Consider the following 22,899-nt stretch of genomic DNA (forward strand, 5'->3'; position numbering starts at 1 on the left):
GTGGATCTAATTTGGAGCTGAGCTTCAGCTGAGGGAAGTGTTGAGAAGAGAAGGATTTCAGGAGAGCGAGAGGGAGAAGGGGTTAAGTTACGGGTGGTATGCCAGAGTGGGGGGGGGGGTTGGAGGGCACAGCACTACTGTTTGAGTGCGGTGAGCTCTGACGCCGGTCTATTGTGACGCCGCTTGCAGCTGTGCCCCACACACACATGGCTTCCATTACCGCCTCGTCGTCGAGTAAAGATGAGGCGTACGCTCTCTCCAGTGAAGGGGTCTGGGCTCCTGCCAAGCAGCAGCCAGCGCCAGTGTCAGTTTGTGAGTATGCGTGTGTGTACCAGTATGTGACTTTTAAATAAGCTGTTTCTAATTGATGGTGAAAAGTATGGGGCCATATGCAGAGTGTTGTTTCAACAATTATTGTTTCTGTGTGTTATACTGGACTCACTCTTTCCTGTCTCATTATGTTGTCTGTTACTCCTTACACCATAGAGACTATGAGTTTTTTCCACATCCACATTCTCCACACACGCGCACACACACATACAAAGATATCCCTTATACACAGAATGGTGGTGCAGTGGTTAACACTGTTGTCTCACAGCAAGAAGGTTCTGGTTCATTCTTCGTGGAGTTTGGATGTTTTCCCCGTGGTACTCCAGCTTCCTCCAAGTCCAAAGACATCCAGCTTAGCTCAACTGAATCTAGATCGCCCGTGGGCGTGAATGCAGTAGTCTCAGCCCTGTGATCTACTGCTGATCTACACAGCGTGTACCTCACCGCTTGTCCAATGTCAGCTGGGATTAGCTCCAGCAACCCTGTGACCCTCAAGGTAAAGTAGCTATTGCTAATGGATTTATATCTTTTATATATCTATCTAATTTAAGCTTCTTGAATACAGTCAGTTTTTTTCTAGTGTGCTGTTGTTTTTGCGGTGCTGGTAGATCAACCCACCTCCTGAGCTGCAGTGTTATCAATCACCAGTGTATCCACCTGGTGCTTTCATAGACTGTTGAAACATTCGAACAGGTCTGTGAATCTACATAAACCATTTTACAAAATCACTTGCAACAGTGGACTCACCTTAATCTGTGAGACAGGACTGGATGCTCGCTTCTCGCTCTTCAGGGCGGAGGGGGAAAGAGGACCGGAGGAGGTGGGAGCCTGCGGAAGGGGAGCCATCTTGGCTCCTGGTGAGATCTGCATGCTTGCCAGCTGGGCGGCATACAGCTGCTGCAAAACACAAAAAACCAGCAAAACCAACAGACTATTAACTTCACTCGCCAGTAGCTAGTCAGTGGCTTTCCTCTTTCATTCTTTCGTCTTCTTTGCTCCCCCCAACACCCTTGAGCCTCATGTGTTTTTTGCCGTATCCTGTCTCTGGTGCTGCACACATCTTCTGAGGTTAGATGGCTGTTTGTCTGAGTTAAGCATAAAACTCACATAGAAACAGATGTGCTTGTATACACACACCTAGACCTGAAGTAGACAGTAGTGTTCCACATAAATGGAAGAGTCCTTCCAGCAAAACATTTTTATTTTAAATGACCTGCAATTCAGCTCTGACAGTTAATCTTTCAACAGACGCTGGAAGCAACATTTAATCCAAACCATGAATAAATAAATAAATCCAGACAGCTAAAGAAACGCCTGAATACTCTTTGTATTTAAAATTCATTATTGACAAAATAGGAAGTCTATTACTCAGTTTTGCACAAATTAAACAATGATTTGAAATTTTTGGACACCACCTGGCTCAGGATTGCTAACAATTAAAGACTGGTTTCCTTTATTCTTCAAAAAATAATGTTTGCATGTGCATTTTTGTTTTCCAGAAAATTCAACCTTTGCTTGGCTTTTACAACAAAGTTATGATTTTAAATGGTAATTGTCAAATCAAATCAAATCAAATTAGGATTGTTACCAATACTTTGTGAGTCATAAAAACATGTGAGACTAATCTTGTTGCATATGTACTGATTTAAGGGTTCAGACAATTGAGTTTCTTCACTAGCTTTAATCCAAGACAAATACAATAGAGGCCAATCATATTTAAGTAGGTGCAGTTGTATTGCAGTTACATCTTGGGCGTGTGAGTCAATTGAAAAACACTTGAAAATGGTGTCAAAATAATAAAAACCCAAAATAAAAGCCTTGGAAAGTATAAGCCATCTGCCTTCGGGGTTTGACGAAAACATTAAATGTAGCAAAAAACTGTACCAATTTTCCATCCAAGGTACTTAACAAAAATCAAAGAGTAAAATACTCGGCACACAGTCCTGGGTCTTCTAAATCAAAGCTAGCTGGCCAGACAAACCACTGCCTGAAACCACTGTCAACCCCTGTCTAAATGCATTGGAGTGTGAGTGCTGGAGTATCAAAGAGCCTGTCCTCAGGAAAACCACCCAGACATGGCTGGCCTTCACTCCTCTCTTTCTTTCTTTTCTGCTTTCCTACTTTCCTCTCTTTTTTCATTACTCTCACCTCATCTACACTCTCCCCCTCCATCTACATTGCTGTCTTTCTTTTGTCCTCCTCCCTTTTGATCTCCTGCTGAGTTTTTTCTGTCTCGTTTTTGTTCCAAAATCCTTCTCCACATCTTCTCGCCCATCTCCATCCCTGCCTTTTCCTCTCTGTTTTTACTTTCTGCCCCCTCAGCCTAAAAGGCCCCCAGTGTTGTGAGATCTCATTTCCCTGTAGCCAAAACTGCAAAGCCTCCTGGGACCAGAGATCCCAAAGCAAAGCGAGCGCAACAGAGAAAGAGAGAGTGTTGCGGTGCAGACACATGAGACCACCGTCGCTTTACCACCGAAGCGCCGGCGCAGTGGTCGGGGCCAGAGAAATTGGATGGCCCTCTTTCCACTTCTCTCAGAGTGATATTAAACACAAACAGAAGGGGCCTCGTCGTTGAAACAAAGCCCTGATGTCACGGCGCTGTTTTCCTTGGAAGGCACCAGGAGCACTCGGGCCAACCCTTGGCGATATGAGATCCCCGTAAGAATGTGCCTCGAATGGCTGGTGGTGAGGCCTCTCACGTCAATCAAGCTGACCACAGAGTTACTTCTGGTGATGCCTGATATTCTTACAGCTCTAAGGGGAGCAGAGGTTGGGCCAGACACACGAGTCTTTGAGGTGAAACACACAGTTAGGATCTCACACCCGCGCCTGCACAAACACACATATTTTTGTGCAATCACACCCTGGCTATTGTGGTGTTCACAGCGATTCCGTCAGCAGTTCCCAGTAAGAAGAGGGAACTGTTGAACAAACAAACGGCTAAAATGAGAGCTTTTACCTGAGTTTTTCTCCGATCTTAAAGACACTGAGATTGATTGGTGCCTCGGGAGGCCAATGTGCAGCGTAAACAACAACAACTAAAGCTCTCGCCATTCAGTCAATCCCCAAGGGGAGACAATGCCGCAATTTCCTAAATTACAAATTGACAAAGAGGGCCTTGAACTGCACCTCGGCTGTCTGCATTATCTGACTGGACTTTGGACGTTAGTGCTAATTTCACTAAAATCCAAATGATTTATCTGTCATTTTTGATCCTCCTGGTCATCAGCAGGTTTTTTAATAGCCTACTTTGGTGTAACCTTGAAGAAAACAAAGAGAAAGTGATGTTGTTATGGTCTGGTTTGGAAAGCACTGTCTGGACTAATGTATTGTAGCCTGCCAATGCCTCGTCTGAGAGCCTGTCCTGTTAGGACTGAATGAAGAATCCCTTTAGCTGGCCTCTTTTGGTGTCGAGCTGCTATCGATCTCAGGAGTACACAAAACAAATGAGGATTTGTCTTTTTCAGCAGGTTTGCAGGAGGAGGAGGAGGAAGAGGGGGAAATGGATCGACTGCCACTCAGCTGGCCCACACAGAGGATGGGAGCAAAACATTGCATGGTGAAAAAGATACAAAGAGAGGGGCGGCATAAAGACAACCATTATCTTGCATCCAGTTCACTTTAATGGAGCAAATGTGTATTTTTTAATTCAAGAAAACCAAATCTTATTCCCTTCAGACTGCCTCTGCCTTTGTTTAGGCAAAGAAAGCCATTCTGGCCTAATTACTGAATGTTGGCAGTGAGGGCAGAAAAGTCCACTCCTCACCTTCATCTCCCTGCCTTAGACTGAGAAAAAGAATAGCCTGAACATAGAGACAGGCTGCAAGAAATGTCTTATGATTTCAACAAGAATGTCTGCTAAGCAACTGTATTTCCCTCGCATTAGCCACACACAAAAGGGTTCTTTCTTCGGCAGGAATCCACTGTTTGTGAAGGGGTCTACTCCAAGGCTCTGGAAACAATTGGCCTGATCAAGTTCCCACGCTGATGCCACGACATTTGTTCTAACTAAACTGTTGGGTCAGGTCATCATAGCTCAGGCATAATGGGGCAGTTTTTGCCAAATATCTTTTTTATCCTGGATTTGATTTGATTGGTTTTCTTTAACTGATTAAGGAAATTATTTATTGTTGCTGTAGCTTCTGCAGGTTCGTTGTGCCTGCCTGAGAACATGCACTTTCTATACACCACTTTATGCCAGCTTGACCATCAGTGCCAGCCAGCTGCTTGATAGAGTCCTACAGGGCTTAACTTTGAAACATCTGGAGTAGTCTGGCCACAACATCTGTCCATCCTGTACTGAGCATAGATCTGGCATTAAAATAGCTTGATGCCAGCTGTTCTGTACTTGACTACAGAATGTAGCAGAAGAGGTTGCTAATGTGGAACTAACATGGTGTAATTGTATATTTACAAAGTTTTTTTTTTTTGACTCATGCACACTTTCACGCAATTCCATTGTCAAGTGTATTTACCCACATGATTGTAATCACATATTTTTCATGGTACTTACAGACCAAGAGAAGACATTCAGCTCAAAGGACACCTGGTGCAGGAGTCCAACCAGCTTCGCTGCATTCACGCTCAGGTGCACTAACCACTACACCACACACGCAGCCCCCAACGTGAGGTATTTAAATCAAGTGGCCAAAATTGAAAGACCCCAGTGTGGGCACTGTCCTACTTTGTCAAGATATTACAAAGGACAATAGAGTCCAAATTGACTCACTCGCTGAAACACAGGAAAAACACATTCTCTTTATTAATAATGATTAGAATGACTCAGTAATGTGCTGGACATTTACTTCAAGTTCTGTAATGTGTTCTTGTATCATGTCTGATACAGATTTTAAAATGTTTAAATAGCGCTCTAGTTCATCTGGCTTTAGCTCATACATCAATCACACAATGTAGCAGGCAGCAAACAGAGCAGATTCAATGGGTCAAGGCCTTAGAGGGGTTTCATGCATCAGAAAGAAGTGACGAGTAAAAACACAAGAACAGAAATATGTTAGTGAGGCTATAGGTTAAAACATCCACTCAAAATCCTGTTGAAAAACTGCTTTTCAGTGCTGTCGTTGTCCCTCACCTCCCAAAGGCAGAGCCCATAAAGAAAGCAGAGCCAGATCTGAGAAAGAGCGAGAGAGAGAGCCTCTGTGGCACTACAGCGTAACCACAATGGCTACATGCAGGCCAAAGGGCTTTAAATAGTGCAGGATGGAGAGAAATAAGTGTTTCTGTTCTACTAATCAGATTTGTTATGTTTGTTTAAAAAAATCATATTAGTTCAGGGTTTCCTGTAGCATTTTATAGCAGAGGTAGAAAGAAAGACCTGAGTTAGTGTCAGAAGAAGTGACTGCACTTGAATAAAGGAGCGAAGGTGCTGAATCACACAATAAAGCCCATATCTGTGAGGAGCTGGGCGACTGCTTGTACAGCTCTCCACTAACTAAACTGAATTTGAGACAAGATGCATCAGGATCTGTGAGACAGCTCTACTGGCAGATCACACTGTACATATTGTATGTAATGGTAATTAATCAAAGCTGTACGCTGTAATGTTGGGGAAATACAAATGTTTTTTTGTTTTTTTTTTTTACAGCTGGAAAGATAAAGGAAACTGGTTGGCCATTTTCGTGAGGAAAACCCTGTAGATTTCAAACACTCTAACAACAAGCAGCAACTGCAAACCAATAACCTGCAAACTATTTAGTATGTGAGGGGTTAAAGTGAAACGTTGATTCATTTCAATAAGCTAAAGCACATCAACTTGACATAGTAATTATACATTGCATATACTGAACTGTTGAAATGTGGTACGCATGCATGTGTTTTTATTGTGTCCATTCTGTCGAAATTCTACATGATATATTTGTTGAGATGCTACAAGCACTACTGCACCATAGTTCTGCTGGGTGAGCTGAAGACATGCAATTAAACAAGCAGAACTCATAAATCTCATCATGATTGCTTTTGGCATAGGCATTGTTGCAAAAACAATGTCCAAACATGTGCTGGAAGCCAGTGCCTCCGTCTCCTATAAAATTCCACAGATAATCGTCCTTCTTTTCTGTTATAAACACTTCCCCACGCTCTCTGTCTTCCTCCTTTTCCAAGTCTTCTACTCGATTCCAGACGATGCCGGGATGAGAAGCTTCCTCTTTCATTCAGGTTCCTCTCTGCTTCTCATTTTCTGCGTCTCAAGCAGTGTTTAAATGTGAATTAGTTTGCAGCATCCTCTTACCTCTCACTCACCGTACGGCTCTTTTGATCATTTCAAAGCCAGGAGTGGAGATAGGCTGTGCCGAGGCTCCGTCTCCTCAGCACAGCACGACGCTTTGCTAAGTCAATAGTGGCTAATGAGGGCCTCAATAAGCAAAAACCACAATACAAATTCAATAAACTGAGATAAGGATTCTTATAACATCCAGAAGCCATGCTATGGTAACGACTGACATGATGAAGCAATATTGTTTGCCAGTGAAAAAGCTTTTGAGGGCTTTTGTTCTTTCCTCTGATAGTAGGTACAGCAGGAGGGGCGATGGGGTTGTGTTGTGAAATTCCTTTGAGGAGTAAAGATTTCATTTTTCTTTTCTTCTATTTTGTCCCATTTTTTCCTTGCAAATATGCTCTATGATAATCATTATGGATAAGTGCTATTCTCAAACCACAGGTGTCAAGCCGAAATAAAATATTTGATGAATTGCCTGGGCCAGGTGTTGTGCTGGTGGGGCGGAATACCTCTGTGATTCATCATAACAGCTTTTGTCTGCCACAGCTGACAGGCAGCAGAGAAGCGGGCTAGCATGTTAGCGTCGGCCCATAGAGCTTCACCTTTAACGGTGTGTCACGTTGTTTTATTGAAGAAAGTTCACTTCATTAAAATTCATTAAGAAATAAGCCTGTAACCTGGGCTGATTGATGCATGCTGGGACTCCTCCAGCTTCCATTTGTAGTTTCCACTCATTTGGCTCTTATGGCTGTTTTGGGGTATTCATGAACATATAGTGCAATATAAAGCAGCTGAGAATATTGGTTAGTTATAGAAGAAGAAGCAAGGTGAGGAAATACTTAATTACAGCAGGCAATTTACCAGTTTACTGCCAACTTAAATTTTGTTTTAGTGCTATTTATTTTTTGTGGCAGAGCAGCTGCACTTTGCAGAGATCACCTGTCAATCACAGAGTGCAGCTTTCCCTTTTCTATATTCTGTTGTGGAGGTTAGAGCTTCTATCCGACAGTAGCTTGTTGTCACTGTGCAGTCATGATGGCTATCACTGCTTCTGAAAAAGAATCTACTTTTTATTGCAACAGTTGCCAAAGGGTCAGAGACACTCATAATGTTTCATAATAGCCCTAATGGTGGTGGGTAGTGAGTAATGAAAAGTCTTTTCCTTCATGAAATTATTACTGTTTTTTCCTACTTGAACTCAGGGTGAGGTTAGAATGAGTAAGAGTTTCATTGAGTTTGCCAATGCTTCTTATCTTGACTGTCTATTTTATTTATCTTCCCACTTCTCTACAATTGTCTTGTGTTCTGGCCTGCTGGTTACACCCTAAGGATTAGAGTATATGTACTTTCCTAGTGTACAAATCCTGACCCTTGGAGCTTTGTCTTTGTTCCTAAGCTGCTCCTTAAATTTGTTTTTGCTACAGTTGTTTATTTGGTTGTGAAACACTCATTTGAGTTACCATCATTGATAGTGAAGAGGTACTCCTTTAGTTCTCAACGCTGACAGGAACAGTATAAATTGGGAAAAATATTTCTTTAAGGTTAAAGTTTAAGTTTTAGTTTAGTCAATATTAATACAATTTCCTGGGTGTGAAGTTTTATGAGTGGTGAATTGAATTCAGGTGAAACTGAAGCATATCTCGCCCACTAATACACACACCCACCTTCCAGCTTCCACACCCTTACTTTGCACCACATTATTGTCAAACTACTTGTTTCTGCTCTTGTCCTCAGTGCGTGATCCTTTTGTTGTGGAAAACATTACTCACATTTTATTTTACATTTACTCACGGTTTGATTTAAAGGGCCAGTTCACCTGAATTACTTTTTCTACTTTTCTTTCTTTCTCCTTCAGTGGTATTCAGCCATGCAATGTTTTAAGAGACTGTGCTGATGTTGAACTTTGAGGTGATCAGGTGTTTATGTCATACCTGTAGCTGTAATGGGCTGAGTCCAGACGCCGCTGCAGCTGCCATAGTAGATGGAATGAACTGCATGGGGTAATTCTCACCTGTTGAAAACAACACATATTGTAGTGAGAGGTGGGGGCAGATAACTGCACAAGAACTAACCTGCTCTTTACCTTCAGCCAGACTCCGTCTCACTCTTTACCTCCTTTGTTGTTTGTTCCTCTAATGTTTTTATTCATGACAAAGAAACGTGAAGGGTAAAGGATTTTATTTTGTTTTATTCCAAGGTTAATTCTGTTTATTGTCGATGCACACGAGTGCTTGAAAACAGGGAGAGTAGAGTTCAAGTCCAGTGTTCCCTCATTGGGATACACTCATAAATTCATATACAAGTACCGTGTATAACCCCTACTGTTTGTCCCTAAAAGGCTTTCCATGTCCAAGCCTTTGTTAAAAACAGACCTAAGTCAAAGGAGAGTATACAATAATGGCTTTTTAATCTGTTTCTTCATTGCTGCCTCTCTTTGCAGCCTCATGGGAGTGTAAGCTCACAGTTATTCTGTATGAAGTATGGAGGGTCAGTGCTGTGCGGCGTCAGGCCAGCACCTGGAGGAATGCATGGAAGAGAGGAATGTGAAGGACGAAAAGACAGGAGGAAAGCAGGTGGTGCAATAAGAAGACTGAGTACTTCAAGCGTGTGTAGGTGTGTCTTCAAGTGTTTTGTTGTGCCTGTTTGTGCAAAACCCTTGTGGACTGCTGAAACATGCAACATGCATGCCTTTTCTTTGTTTGTGTTCTTCGGAAATGCATGATTGCTGTCTATATCACTTGTTCACTGTATGTGAACATTGTTGGGTGAATGCATGCATATGTGTGTATGTGTGTCTAAGTGTGAAATTCCATATCGCAGATGTGTTGTGCAATTGTCATGCTTTCAGCGACATTCAGAGACATTCCAGGCCTTCCTATGTCCGTTCTATTGTTCCTGAACAACAAGCCGAGCTTGTAAATCTCTGCTGTTTTCCATGACATTCCTCACTTGACACATGTCATTAGATAGGCATTCCAGAGCGTGTGTTCATCTGGTTGTGTGTTCATGTGTTCGTTCGTGTGTGTGCGTGTGTGTGCGTGCGTGTGTGTGCGTGTTGTCTGAGATGTGTGTGTGTTTCTTTTCACTTAACAAGAACTGTCAGAGTTATGGAGCTTTCACTTGAGAGGGGGTGAATGTATATTTGCTTCACATTCGTTGTGTGTAATCTGGATTGGACAACTGTTCAGTGTGTATGCTGCTGGTGTGTGAGTGTACCTGGCTTGTAGGACATGCCTGGTGGGAAGAGGAACCCTTGCTGAGCAGCAGCGGCAGCTGCCAGAGACCGCTGGTCGTGAGGAAACACTGGGATCATCAGAGGAGGCATGTGACCCTGGACCTGAGGGAGTGAGGGAGACAGAGACGTGGACAGACAGAGCAACAGAAATGTTTAAAGTCCTTCTATGAAAAGCTGCATATCTACACATCTACATGAATGATGAATACATTCACTATATAGACACACATAAAATTGAATGAAAGAGGCACATGCCTGTCAGAATGAACTCTGAAATAAGAAAAGGAAATAAATGAAATGAGGAAGAACATGAAAGATGTGCAGAAAGGTGAACGAGAAGAAGGAATGAAAATTAAAATGAGTGAATAATTGAAAAGAGGGAATGATTCGAAAGTAAAGAGAAAACAAATGAAGATAAAAGAAAAAAGAAAGAAAACAGAACAAAAACAAAACAGAAAAAAAGGGATAAAAAATAACCAACACTTATTACATTTGCACACACACACGCACACACACACACGAACTATCCCAGTACATAACAAGGAGGCTCAAATACAGTAAATGGAACAAAACACGGTATGAAAATGAAATGATGAGCAGAGATAAAGGGACAGAGTTAAAGAAGAGTGACAAAGCCTTATAGAAAGACTCAGAGACAAGTGTAAAAATGTAAAACAAAATGCCAAACAGCAGACAGGCTAACAGCTGCCTTTCATGTCAGCTTGAAAGACTTAAAAACTGTGCCTTTGACTGAGTTAAGGCACTGAAGGCTTGAACTGATGAGAGCTAATCAAAGATGAGCCTGCAGGAATCTGTTAAGGCTGGCTGTCTGAACCACTGGCCTGTCTCACTCTATCCCTCTCTCCCTTCATCTTCCCCTTCTCTCTCTTTTTCATTTCTTTTGCATAGTAAAATTCTTTGTCTCATTTTCTAATCTGTCTCTCTGCTTGTGTTTTCCATCTGAAATGTGAGGAAATGTTTCTGCTTTTCAGCTGTTCTGAAAACTGCTTGGTTATTTAAGTTGGAGTGGACACAAAGTCAGCAATGACAGATAGAAAAAAAAGGCTGATCAGTGTTTGGATTATTTGTTACTGATCTTATCTTTTATCAATTGTATTTGATGTTTGCAGAAAAAAATATTTCCATTAGGTTGTTTTGTCCATTTGATTTAATAAAACATCCTTGTTATCCATGTTACATTAGTTTTATAGAAAACTTATTACATTCTGTATGAGGTAAATGTTTTTATGTCTTCCGTTCTCATCTCTTACTTTTTCTTCTTTTCCTTTCTGACTGTGTGATACTCTGTGAGGTAAACGCTTGTTGACACCGCCCTCCTTCTTTTTCAATTTCCCTCCCCTGTTCAAGGCTATCTACCTCCATTCATCTCCTTATTTCCAATCCATTTACTACACTCTCCACCTCCTGCTGTCTTCCTACGACCGTTTTATCATGAGAGTCCAAATTTACGATCGGCATGTTGTCTGGTTACGATATTTGATTGCATTTGTACTGTGTTGTTGCCGAATTAGTTGAATAAGATGACAGTCCTCCTGGGTGAAAGGGCCTGTGGCAGGGAAGTTCAAAGAGCAAGATAAACACGACCAGCCTTGACTTGTGTGTTTGCTGATGGGCTGAGATGATTAGTAAGAAGCTCAACAGAAAAGTAACCAACAAGAATTTTGTTAATAAATTACCAGTTTAACACATTGGGAAGACAAAATGATATTTTCAGATTTTGTCTGTCAATCAGACACAACAAGCAACTTCAACACATCACTTGTGCTCTGGGATCTTAAACACATCAAATATCACAAAATAATAAAAACACAACTGGTAGATCATGAAACTAATTGTGAGTCTTGTACAAAATGCAGTAACAACATGCTGTATAAATGTCCAGTTTCAACACCTTTTATATTTTTTGAATCTAACAATATTTTCTCCTGGAAATTATAGCATGGTTAACTAAAATGGCCTGGTTAATGTGAAAAAGACATCGTTATTGTGGTTCAGTATTAAAAAAAAAAACAGCTGTGCAGTTGTGGTGAACTGCCCCTATAGTCATACTTTTATTTTTCAAGAGCTACAGCAAATTGATGCACTTCATGTGTTCAACATACTGCAGATTTATCCAATATGGACAGGATTGCTGAGGGGAATGGCTCAGTATTTATGTGTTTGTGTTCTGTTGTTGTGGAGCAAAAATATGTTTACTTCTTTCAAAGGGAGGTCTATTGTTCGTGCCATCTTTCTGTCTTTATGAGGACCAACTAAAGTTTTAGCCCATGGGATTCAGGACATTTTTGGACATTTTGAATGGCCTTTACTTCATCAAAGAGCTGTTTGTGCCTTAAGACTTGGTTTAAAGGTCAAGGTTAAAATTAGGTTGTGTGTGTATGTGTGTGTACAGCACATCTTCGCCAATGAAAGGGCATCAGACATCTGTATTATCCACAGTTAGCTTTGTTCAGAGAGCATGCAGTTACATGCGTTCATCACCTGACCAGCTCTTCAGACAACATCATTTAGGTCACAGTCCAGAGGAGGTCCAAATCTCTCTTTCACACACACACACACACACACATTGGAGGTTCAGGGTGCTTTTGGGGCATTCCCATGCATGCGCACACACACGCACACACACACACACACACACACACACAAGCGACATCTTGTGACACAGAAAAGAGAAAGAAGAGAAGAAAAACAAGTCTGTGTGTTCGACTGGCTAAAAAAAAGAAGAAGAAGAAGAGAGGAGTGGGGGGGGGTGGAGGTTATAGAGTGGGACAAAATGCTCCTATTCATTGTATTCCTCTGGGAACACTGGGCCTGACTGGGGCTGCTTCACTAGCACAAACACACAAAGATCTCCTTTTACTGAGGGGAGGGGGGGCGCTGTATGAATGGACTGGGGAAGGTGGTGCTGTGGGGGCCCCGCTCTGCTCAGCCCTTAAGAAAACACAAGGCCCCCTTCCTATAACTGCCCACCAGACGCATCAACATACACACCTATGCACAAGGAACGTTAACACACACAGACACACACACTCAGAATTAATGGTCCTTTTGTGTACGGGCTGCAGGGTTAGGGGGCAATGAGTACGTATGTGCTGTGTCTGTATGTTGATGTGTTCGAGAAGAGAAAGAAGGTAATGCAGTCGTCTGGTTGTGCAGTTGGCAGGTATGCACACATGGATCTGAATGAGTGCGTTCCTTGATTTTGTCCATCGCTCCACTTCAGGGAACAATCGTCAAATTCATTCGGGTAAATTATGCTTTGTTACCTTCTATAGCTAATTCACAAGACACTGGTTCATTTACTGTAGCTACAAAATGACAAAGACAATTGCTAAATGCAATTATGGTACCAGCAACATGTCTGACCACATATTACCTAGACATTTGAGATACCCTGATAAGTTCTCCCCATTACTAGAAGCATACGTCACCCAAACCCTACATCAGCAAACCCTAACTAAATGTTTGTAGTTGGCATTTCTGACTCTAATCTGACTTTTATTTTAAGCAACAAAATGAAAAACTGTGTAAAAATATTCATGAAGACCATCCATTAAGGTGACAGTGTGGAAATGATACTGGTGCTGCCAACTTAACTGAGAGTTAACCAGCTGTGAAGCTCTGCAACAGCTGTATCTGGTTTTAGCCACTCTCTTGCCACTTTTGACTCCTGTTTGCTCTCCACTTTTCATACACTTTGGGCTGAACAATTGAATCTGACTTATAAAACTGAAGGCAGCTGTTTCCATACAAACTTAAATTCCCCAATTCTTCTATCTTTTTAGCTCAAAACACTAAAATAAAGTTAAGTGCCTACTAAAGGCACTTTCTCTCGGCGTTTGGGGACCAAACAGCTGCTGAGACACAAGTAAATATTAGATTTACAGGGCTCATGACACCAATATGTTGCTCCATGGCTGCTAAATGTTTGAGTAGCAATCAGCTGCTAACATTTAAGCCATAGCAAGTGGATAAGTAAATGTTATATCACAGCTGAGTTTGTCTTTTGTTTTGTTTTGTTTTAGAGTCTCTCTGGCCTCTAGTGGTCAGAATTTGCTTAATGCAGCTTTAAGAACACAATATACTTGCAAATAATTGCATTGCTTAATTCACCATCTTACTGCACCCATGTGAGCACGCCGAAGACACTAGAGGCGATCTTAATTGAAGCACACAGCGCTACTGTATGCTCGCAGCATTTTTCTATAGGTTAACACACAGGTTAATACAGTGGAGCGAGGGCCATTGTAAAGTCAAGAGTTAGCCATTCTCCATAGCTGCTGAGTCCAATCGACGTTATGGGCCTTCCATGGCTTTCCGAGTCATTGTGTTTGAAGCTGTATGTGCTGACGTAGGAGCTGCCTGTCTTACAGCCATTTGTCTGCTCCATTAGTTCCTATGCATGCGTGCGAGTGTGTATATGTGAGTGATTATTGTGTTTGTGCCTGTTTTCTCTTAACAGAAGTTTAGCAACCCCTATTATTCAGTCCCTCACCTAACGTCAGTGTGTTATTGACAAGAGGAAAGCTTCTGGCTTTAATTCAGACTAAAGTGATGAAAGACGGAAGACAAAGTCGTTTATAGGCAGATGGTTTTGGCAGTTTGAATCTATCAAGAGTCATAAATAAAAGTATGATTTTTCTTGACTATTAAAGACTACATTTGCAACTCATTTAGCTGTCATACACTGCCAGTTCTGTGTCAAAAGCTCAGATTATGAATGTTGGTCAAAGCCATAATTTTACTTTAATTAGTCACAACGTAAACAACAAAAACAAAAAGAGTCAGTTACTGGTGTTTCGACAGGGGGCAGCATATTGTAATTATGAAGGAGACTGTCGGACATCATCCAGAGAAGTAAATAACACAACAAAACAAAACTGAAAAGTAACAACAATAAGAAAACAACACTTGGGGGAGAAGAAGTCAAAGAGGAAAGAAGAGGAGGGCAAGCGAAGGAGGAGACAGACGAGTTATAAATGAAGAACAGAAAGAGGGAAGAGGAGGAGTGTGGCTTTGCAGTCATTAATTAGCCTGTTAGCTAGGGCCCAGGCGGTGCGGTTAGGGCCTGTGCCTTTGTGGGCCTGAAGGAAATGGGCCACATATGAGAACCATTATAGGAACTGACTTAACAAAGACACATGCCTGTCAGCCACCAGGCTGGGCTGGGCCGCTCTGCCTACGGCACACAAAGGGCCCACCACCACTGTGTGTGTACTTATGAGTGTGTGTCTATATGTGCGTTTGTGTGCATATGTGTATGAGCATATACGCTTTTTGTGACATGCATGTGTCAGAGGGATATATATAAACTGTCCACATATGCACATTTAAGCATGAATGTAAACTGTCTCTACTTTTAGTTAAAATCAGATGTCCATAATATTGTTTATGTGTAAGTGCATGTGAGCCTATTTTATGTTTGAGTATCTGCTGTTTCCTCGCGTTTTTTGTGTCCACGTGTGTGTATGTGTGTGTAATCGTATCTATCAGGATGGGGCCTTCGGAAGCGTTTCTTTAACCTGTGGGCATCCCCCGCTGGCTCTCCACACCATTTAAAACCACATGACAGGAAACCTGGGTCACTTTGAACTGTGCCCCCTCCCACCTCCCCACTGCACTACACTCGCCGACAAACACACTGAAACCATCGGCAGACAGAAAGGAAAAGAGGAACAACAAGAGGAAGAAATGGAAAAAAGGGCTGATAATAGCTCCCCACTGGCTCTTCATTGTTTCTGGTCATAAATCAGATACAGATAAGACTCTGTTTCTCATATATTAATGCTGATCTATAAAAGTTTCAAAATTTATGATAATGTGTCATAAAATGCTAATTAATCTCTGAAGATTGCTTAAGGTTATTTTTCTACGATGACGCAACATATATCACGTGTATACCAAATACTGCACATCAGGGAATCACAGATATTCCACTTTTCTAGCAAAATCTTTGTAATGGTTTCTTATTTTTTCCATCTGGACAACATTTAGTGTTTCAAATTAAGATATGAACAACAACGAGCACTTATAAAAAGTGGCTTCACCACACTGAGGCCTATTCTTTTCAGCACAAACAGTAGCATTTGGTCAGCTCCTTGGAGTATTGGCCTGAGAGGAGCTCAGGTCTGGATTTGATAAGTGGAAACAGACCGGTGCAGCGCTGCCTGTGAGTTTAAGGCCAACACACATCCGACACAGTGTAAACAGCCCATACCCCGGTGACTAAGCCCTGGAGCTTAGCCATAATAATTCTAAACCTCTGTACAGTAAATAGACCATATGCTCCTTACTAAGCTGGGTTTGTTGGCCAAGAAATGCTATTGTTTTTAAAATAACACAAAGTTGACACACACCCAGCTGTGATGCTTATAATGTTTAACAAATTTTCAGTGAAAACAAATTCTTTGTATCAGTTGCTTTTGTACATTCATTTCTGCACATTTAGCAAACGGCAGATCGAAGCAATTTGAATTCAATTCAACAATAATAAATAATGTATGAAAGATGAGACACTGTGAAATATGTTTCACCTGAATTTACTGCAGATGTTTGTGAAGCTTTACATAGTAACATGCTGCTCTATTTTCTGAACATCCCTTCACCTTAAAACCCAACATGACACAGTATCTGTGTTACACAATGTGCAAGAGGATCCACGTAGGAGCTGGATTTTATGGTCTTACACTCCCCTGGGCCTCAGAGGGCTAATGAAGTCCGATACAAGCTTTATTAAGATCCAAGGGTGGGGTCTTGTAAAAAAACAGAGAGGAGAAAAATAAGCCCTTGTTAACTACATCACAGCTCCAGAGCACAGGGGGATCCAAAGCTCGGGACCAGTGGGGGGTAAACGTGGCACGGAGTGAGACTGGTCACAGTGGCAAGTGGATTCAAATTATCTCACAAGTTGATTTAATTCAGCACCAGTCTAACCCCTTAAAAAATAAACTAATGAAACACAAGTTGGCTAACTTCCCACATGGCTACAATGCGCAAATTTACCAGCATTTGGTTCACAGCAGGTGGTAATTTCTTGGCTGGTCTGTATGTATATACAGTGCACGCATCATGAATTTCCCTACATCAGGTGGCTCAGTGAAACAGATATAATAATGAGAGAGGCAAAAAAAACGAAATTTAAAAAAGAGAATCACAGATAAATAAAACAGCGAGTAACCTTTTCTTATCTACATGCATCTGTCACTAGGCGAGATATGTCATATTCATTATTTTGTGAAGCACGCTTTTCCCTTTTCATTGTAAAGGGTTTGATTTATGAAAGCTGCAAAAACGATAAATAAAAACGATAAACTGCAGAGCTGAGAGGAGAGAGTGTAGGTAAAAGCAAAACAAAGCATCTGATTGAAACAGACGGAGACAAAAGTGAACGTTGGAGAGAAGAGAGGAAGCACATGTTGATAAATGGACAAACAGAGACAGAGAAAGCGTAGGAGGAAACCCAGGGCATGCTGGGATATTGATTGCTGAGGGATCAATGCAACGGTAAATGATCCAGCTATAACCAGGGCAATTACTGGGTCACCGTTGTGTGTTGTTGTGTGTGTGTATCTGCATGTCTTTGTATGAATGCAACACTGTTGTGGTCTAAGTGTGGTGTCTTTTGATACCAGACAAAGTGTAAGAGAGAAAGGTCCTGTTTCCAATCACACAAGGCTCAGTAACAATGAGCCTGGAGAAAAATAGACACTTAGATCATCCAGACGAAGGACAAAAGACGAGGAATTAACAGCAGCCTTACAGAGATGGACATCACAAAGAGATGATGGGGGAAAAAATGAGGTGAGTCTTCAGAGGGTCCACTCCAAAATGTGAGGGCTAAATGAAAGAAGTGTGTGTTTGTGTGTGTGTGTGTGTTTGCACACTGTGTACTAACCTGGATCTGTTGCTGGAGAATGTTGATCTTGTGCTGCTGCTGCAGGAGCTGCTGCTGTTGTCTGGCGATCTGCACACACACACACACAGAAAATGATGGTTAATAACATGCATTGTATCATTCTGACATAATGACTGAGGCTCATTATCCATTTTTTTTATTTTTGTGTTTATTGTTGCTTATTTAAAAAAGAAAATCTGCCTTACAACCTGGGTGAACATCAGATTTTTCAATGAAAGGGTGCATGCACACTGAACCAATATGCCCCCATTAAATTTTTTTATAAACCAATAATTACTTTTTAATTATTTGATAAATCCTGCAGATCTGTAACAAACAGCTTGTTATTGAGGGAAAAACAAATTCTGGATTCCAACCAACATGCTCCTCTTTAAAGCTGGAGCCTGGACTGTGCTGCTGAACACTGCCAATGATTCTTGAATACAGACCAGTGAAACAGAAAAGAGGTACAGTGGCAGTGAGTTACATATCTGTTTTACTCATAACATCTCTTAACTGACACTGAATCTGTGAGATTGACATGTTTACAACAGGCATGTTTCTGGAAGCCCCCACACTCCCATCAACACTTCTCACCAAGAGGTGTGATTATACGTATTTCTTCTTCTGTTGTTGTTTTTGATGTAGATTGTCTAATAAAAAACGGCATCTGAAGTCAAACGTTAAAGGCTTGATTGTCATCTAGTGAGCTAGTACTGGCCAGTCACGTGACATTACAGGGCCCAAAGGGGCAGGACATCAAGTGTTTGATCCCGCCTACTCTGAACCAGAAAAGTAAAGCAACTGCCTTTTTTTTTTTTTTTTTGAGGAGTCATTTAGTATATTTATTCTGAAATGTAATTACAGGGTGCTGAATGGGAGGCGGCGCCCCATTTGCACACATGTCATATTTCATTAAAGGCAGATTTCTCAGGGTTTGTCTGTAGGGCATTATCCTATCAAGTCTCAACAGCCAAATGACTGGCTGATATTGGAATCTGTCTTTCTTTTCACTATCCCCGTCTTCCCTGTTCCTTTGTGGAGCTGTGAAAGGTGGAATGTGTTGTGATGGGAGGTGTGGGCTTGTCCAAACAGAGCCTGTCGTATGCCGACCTACAGTAACATGTCAGCAAACAGTGAAAAACAAAGAGCAGCTCACCTAAACACGTCTCTACTCAGACTCTCACTCACTTTCTCTGTCACACGCTATTTTTTATTTTCTCTCACTGACACTTAAAAGACACACCAGTAACGTTTTCTACAACCTTTGAAGCTGTACGCAAAAATATTGTGTCTTATTGTGGAAGTTTTATTGTGAAAGACATTACTTCCACTTGCACTGATACTTCAACTTCACTGCAATTGACATCACTAGACCAGTAGCATGAGTGATCTGACAGTCATACAGGTTATAAACAAACTCCCAGTTTAACCCTTATATTTATACCAAAGGTTCCTAAACTTGGACGGGTCATGTGACAAATATAACCGGTTACATGATGCTGTTTTTCTTTTCAGGCCTGTTAATCCAAATAAAACCTTATAAATGACAGGGATTCTGAAGAATTCTAATAACCTAATCTAATCATTTTATTTGGTGGTCAATTTATTAAGCACTAGTCAGTGGTGATCTAGGAGTTTGGTCTGCAGAATCCAATGGTCATTTAACATTTGCTTTTTTTTTTCTCTGAAGAATTTTTGCTAGAACAGAAAATTGAAACACACAAAATACACGATTCAAACCACATGCAGCTACTTTAAGGCTTCTGCAGTACAGTACACCCATCTCTTCTTTCTTTTCTTTACACAAATACTCAAATACTTCAGACGCTCAATCATCATTCTGCATCCACCCTACCTGCTCCTGCTGTTGCCTGGCCAGCTCCATCTGTTGTCTCTGCTTCTCCAGCTGTGAGGCCGCCATCTTTTTCTGCTCATCATGGGCGGCCAGGAGCTGCTCCCTCAGACTGATCAGCTGACCGATCATGGTAGAAAGCTGGCGCTCCTTCTCCTCCAGAGACTCTGGTGTACCTAAAAAGGACAGGAGGAAGGGTTACATACTGATGCTGATAAAAGGGCAACAGTCAGCTGACAACGGACGTGGGAAATTACACTAATGAATGAGGAGGAATATCTAAAAGGTTCAATTCACTGTTGCTCCTGGTCAGACTAAAGCGAACATAACCACTGAAAGTACAAAACAACATTAAGAAATTTGGTGACGCTCCATGGTGGTGTTCATGGTACAATTTCCAGAGGGCCATGACAGAAAAAAGAGGCACATTAAAAATTTGTCATTGACACAAAATCCAAATGCCAAAGCGACTTCCACAAATGCCTCCATCAACCAGAAAGAAATGTTCACTTGTGTTTGGCCAACACAAACAAAAAGCCCTTTAGACACTTGCAATTTCCCATGAATCATCTGACTTGTAGTTACATCTTACTACTTATTATCATCTGTCTTGTTTCTACATGCCATCAGTTTTTATCACTTAGTGTCTGCTCCCAAGAACAATAAAATCAGTTTGACTTAACCTGCGCAAATAAGTAGCTGTTACAGGCTTTTGTCAGGTTTATGATCTAGACATTCTTGGGAATGAGGGCCAACACCTCCACTCCTTCTAGACACTGTCCAATAAATGAACTACACTCAAGTGATCGCAAAAAGCAGTCGTAACGATGCCAGCATGCTCCTTTTATTTCAAGGCCAGCTAAATAGATACACTGTTAATTTATGATGAGTCTGAAAAATACAACCGCTATCACTTTCACAATCAAGACCTCTGGTAGTTTATGAGGTTTTGATCATCATAGTGTGTACTTAGCAGTGCACTACATTTCATAACTGTACTTGTTGTCAGATCAGTATCAGTGTCACATTTAAAGCTTCCTATGTGCTTTTCAGCCTTTGTTCTTTTGATGACTATTTCCGATCTTCTCACTTTTTAGGAACATGTGTGAACCGCTGGGATGGTGGACACATGGTAGGGTCAGCAAGATACTGAGGTGGCGATGGTTGTCGCTATCCTCTGAGATCCCACACCCTCCCCGCAGGACATACCAGTACGAGAGCAGCAAAGAAGATGATATCTCACCAGCTTCCCACCCACGAACACGTAAACGCTTTCTTGAGAATTAGCCTGGGGTCTGTGCAAGATTAGCAGGCATGAAACAGACATTTGCAGGTGAAATCCTTTGCAAACCTAAAGTCAAAGCCTCGACACTAATGTCAACAAATCGACCATTTGGAGAAAATAGTTTCACAGGAAAGACTTGAAAGAATTAAGACAGAAACAAGAACTCAGCTGGGAGAACTACAGACCCTTAATGCACGTATTGAAATTACATTTCCGTTAAATAATTTAGCACAGCAGGAGTCGCAACAAACAATAATAAACAAAACTTTGTGTGTTTGTGCTGTACACCTGCATTACTGTGTGACCAGAGAATGATCCAGTGACCAGTGACTTTCATGCTACATGAACAAAACAGCAGACAACAAAGAAGAAAAGTCACTTAGGTTTGAATTGGTGCTTATGGCTGAAAAACCAGCAACAGTATAGTCGTCATAATGATTCCTAACCCCAGAGCTACTGTGTGTGTGTGTGTGTGTGTGTGTGTGTGTGTGAGGGTGTGTGTGTGTGTGTGTGTGTGTGTGTGTGTCTTGTTTAATAAATGCACAGCACTCACCAGCGATGTGTCTCATCAGACGTCGTCAGCGTGTGTGACTGTTCTCTTTATATGTGAATGGGCACAAACACACAAGTCAGTTCATCTTGTTTGCAAGAGTTTGTATCTGCTTGTGTGTGTGTGGATCATGAACTCACACACATCCATACTGAAGTTTATCTTGTTTAGAAGTTCTTGCTCTTGTGCGTGTACAAGTGTGTGTGTGTGTGTGTGTGTGTGTGTGTGTGTGTGTGTGTAAGGTCTTGCCCTGAGGCCATGTGGGGAGATTTCAGGGTGGCCCCAACACTACCTGCATACTAACAGAGTCTCCATTGTAGTCCTGTCAGGCCCCCATTGTACCCCAGACTGCCCCCCCCCCCACACACATACACACACAGACACAGACACACACATAGAGAAATTACCCCTCAGCACCCCTGTATCAAAGGCAACATTCTCCTCTTCTTGTCTCTTTTTTTTTCCTGCTTTCATTCTTTCTTTTTTCCATTTTCCCCAAACAACCGCCCCATCAGTTACTCCGAGTACAGATTCTCCCCATGGTCTGTCCTCTCCTCTACTTATTCCTTTCGGTGTTTTTTCTCTCCTCCTGTCCTCATCTCAGCTTTCGCAATTTCTCTTCTCCTCCTTTTCACTCGTCTCCTATACTCTCTTGATTTCTCCTCTCATATCTTTATTTATTCCATGTCCTCTATTCTGGTTTCTTGATTCCTCCTCTGCTCCCCGCTCTCTTTTCCTCCTATCTATTCTTGTTTATTCCTTTTTTTTATTCTCTCTCTTCTTCTCAATCTGTCACCATTTTTCCTTTCCCTGTTCTCCTTTCCTTATTCCTTTCCACTCCTCTTCTCTTCTCTTCCTTCATCTCCTTTCATTTTTTCCTTCTTCTCTACTCTTAGTTTCCTTATATCTCCTCGCCTTTTCTTTTCCCCCCTTTCTGTCTTTTTGTCTTCCTTTCTAATTTGTTTCTCTTTCATTTCTTTGTTTCTTTCACATCCACTTTTCTTTGCTTTCTCCCCTTCTCCCCTTTTCCCTCCCCTCCCTTTTATTTTTAACCTCTGTTCTCTTTCTTTGCTGATCTATTTTTCCTTCCCCTCTTTGCTCATCACCTCTTCTCTTTCTCTTCTCCTCCCCCGTTTTCTCACCCAGCTCTCACAATTACCTCTTCCCCATTTCCTTGCTTTTTCTCTCTCTTCATCACCTCCTTCTTCCCCTCTCATCTTATCACTACTCTTCTCCTCCCTGCTTCTCTCTTCTTTTTTTTTTTACTTCTTCAGCCCTCCCTAATTCTCTTTGGCCAAATTAGTCTTGCAACACTGATGGATACTTTATAATCCTGTCGGCTCTGAAAACACACACACAGACGTCCTCCTGTTTCCTTACATTCCTAACAATGAAGTAAAGCCTATTGTGTAATTGCAACAACTGCGATTACAGCTCCATGATTCATCTTTGTGGATTACGGGTTGTGCATTCCAAACACAACGCACTGCGTTCCTT

At 41.6% G+C, this 22,899-nt stretch overlaps 1 protein-coding gene across 5 annotated transcripts in view; it reads right to left on the bottom strand.

Annotated features, from left to right (window-relative positions):
• LOC113132476 (transcription factor SOX-6-like) overlaps nucleotides 1–22,899 on the bottom strand; it is a 96,458-nt gene that overhangs the window by 17,551 nt on the left and 56,008 nt on the right. For 4 of the 5 annotated variants that reach the window (XM_026310565.2, XM_026310562.2, XM_026310566.1 and 1 more), the window contains 6 exons: nucleotides 19,571–19,743; nucleotides 17,713–17,781; nucleotides 9,779–9,899; nucleotides 9,025–9,078; nucleotides 8,494–8,573; nucleotides 1,078–1,227 (listed from right to left, as the gene is read on the bottom strand). In XM_026310565.2, the coding sequence (XP_026166350.1) occupies nucleotides 1,078–1,227; nucleotides 8,494–8,573; nucleotides 9,025–9,078; nucleotides 9,779–9,899; nucleotides 17,713–17,781; nucleotides 19,571–19,743 (647 nt within the window). The remainder of the gene's footprint in view (nucleotides 1–1,077; nucleotides 1,228–8,493; nucleotides 8,574–9,024; nucleotides 9,079–9,778; nucleotides 9,900–17,712; nucleotides 17,782–19,570; nucleotides 19,744–22,899) is intronic. The other variant, XM_026310567.2, reaches the window with a different exon arrangement.

This window comes from Mastacembelus armatus, chromosome 6 (assembly GCF_900324485.2).
Source record: "Mastacembelus armatus chromosome 6, fMasArm1.2, whole genome shotgun sequence".
Lineage (NCBI taxonomy): Eukaryota > Metazoa > Chordata > Actinopteri > Synbranchiformes > Mastacembelidae > Mastacembelus > Mastacembelus armatus.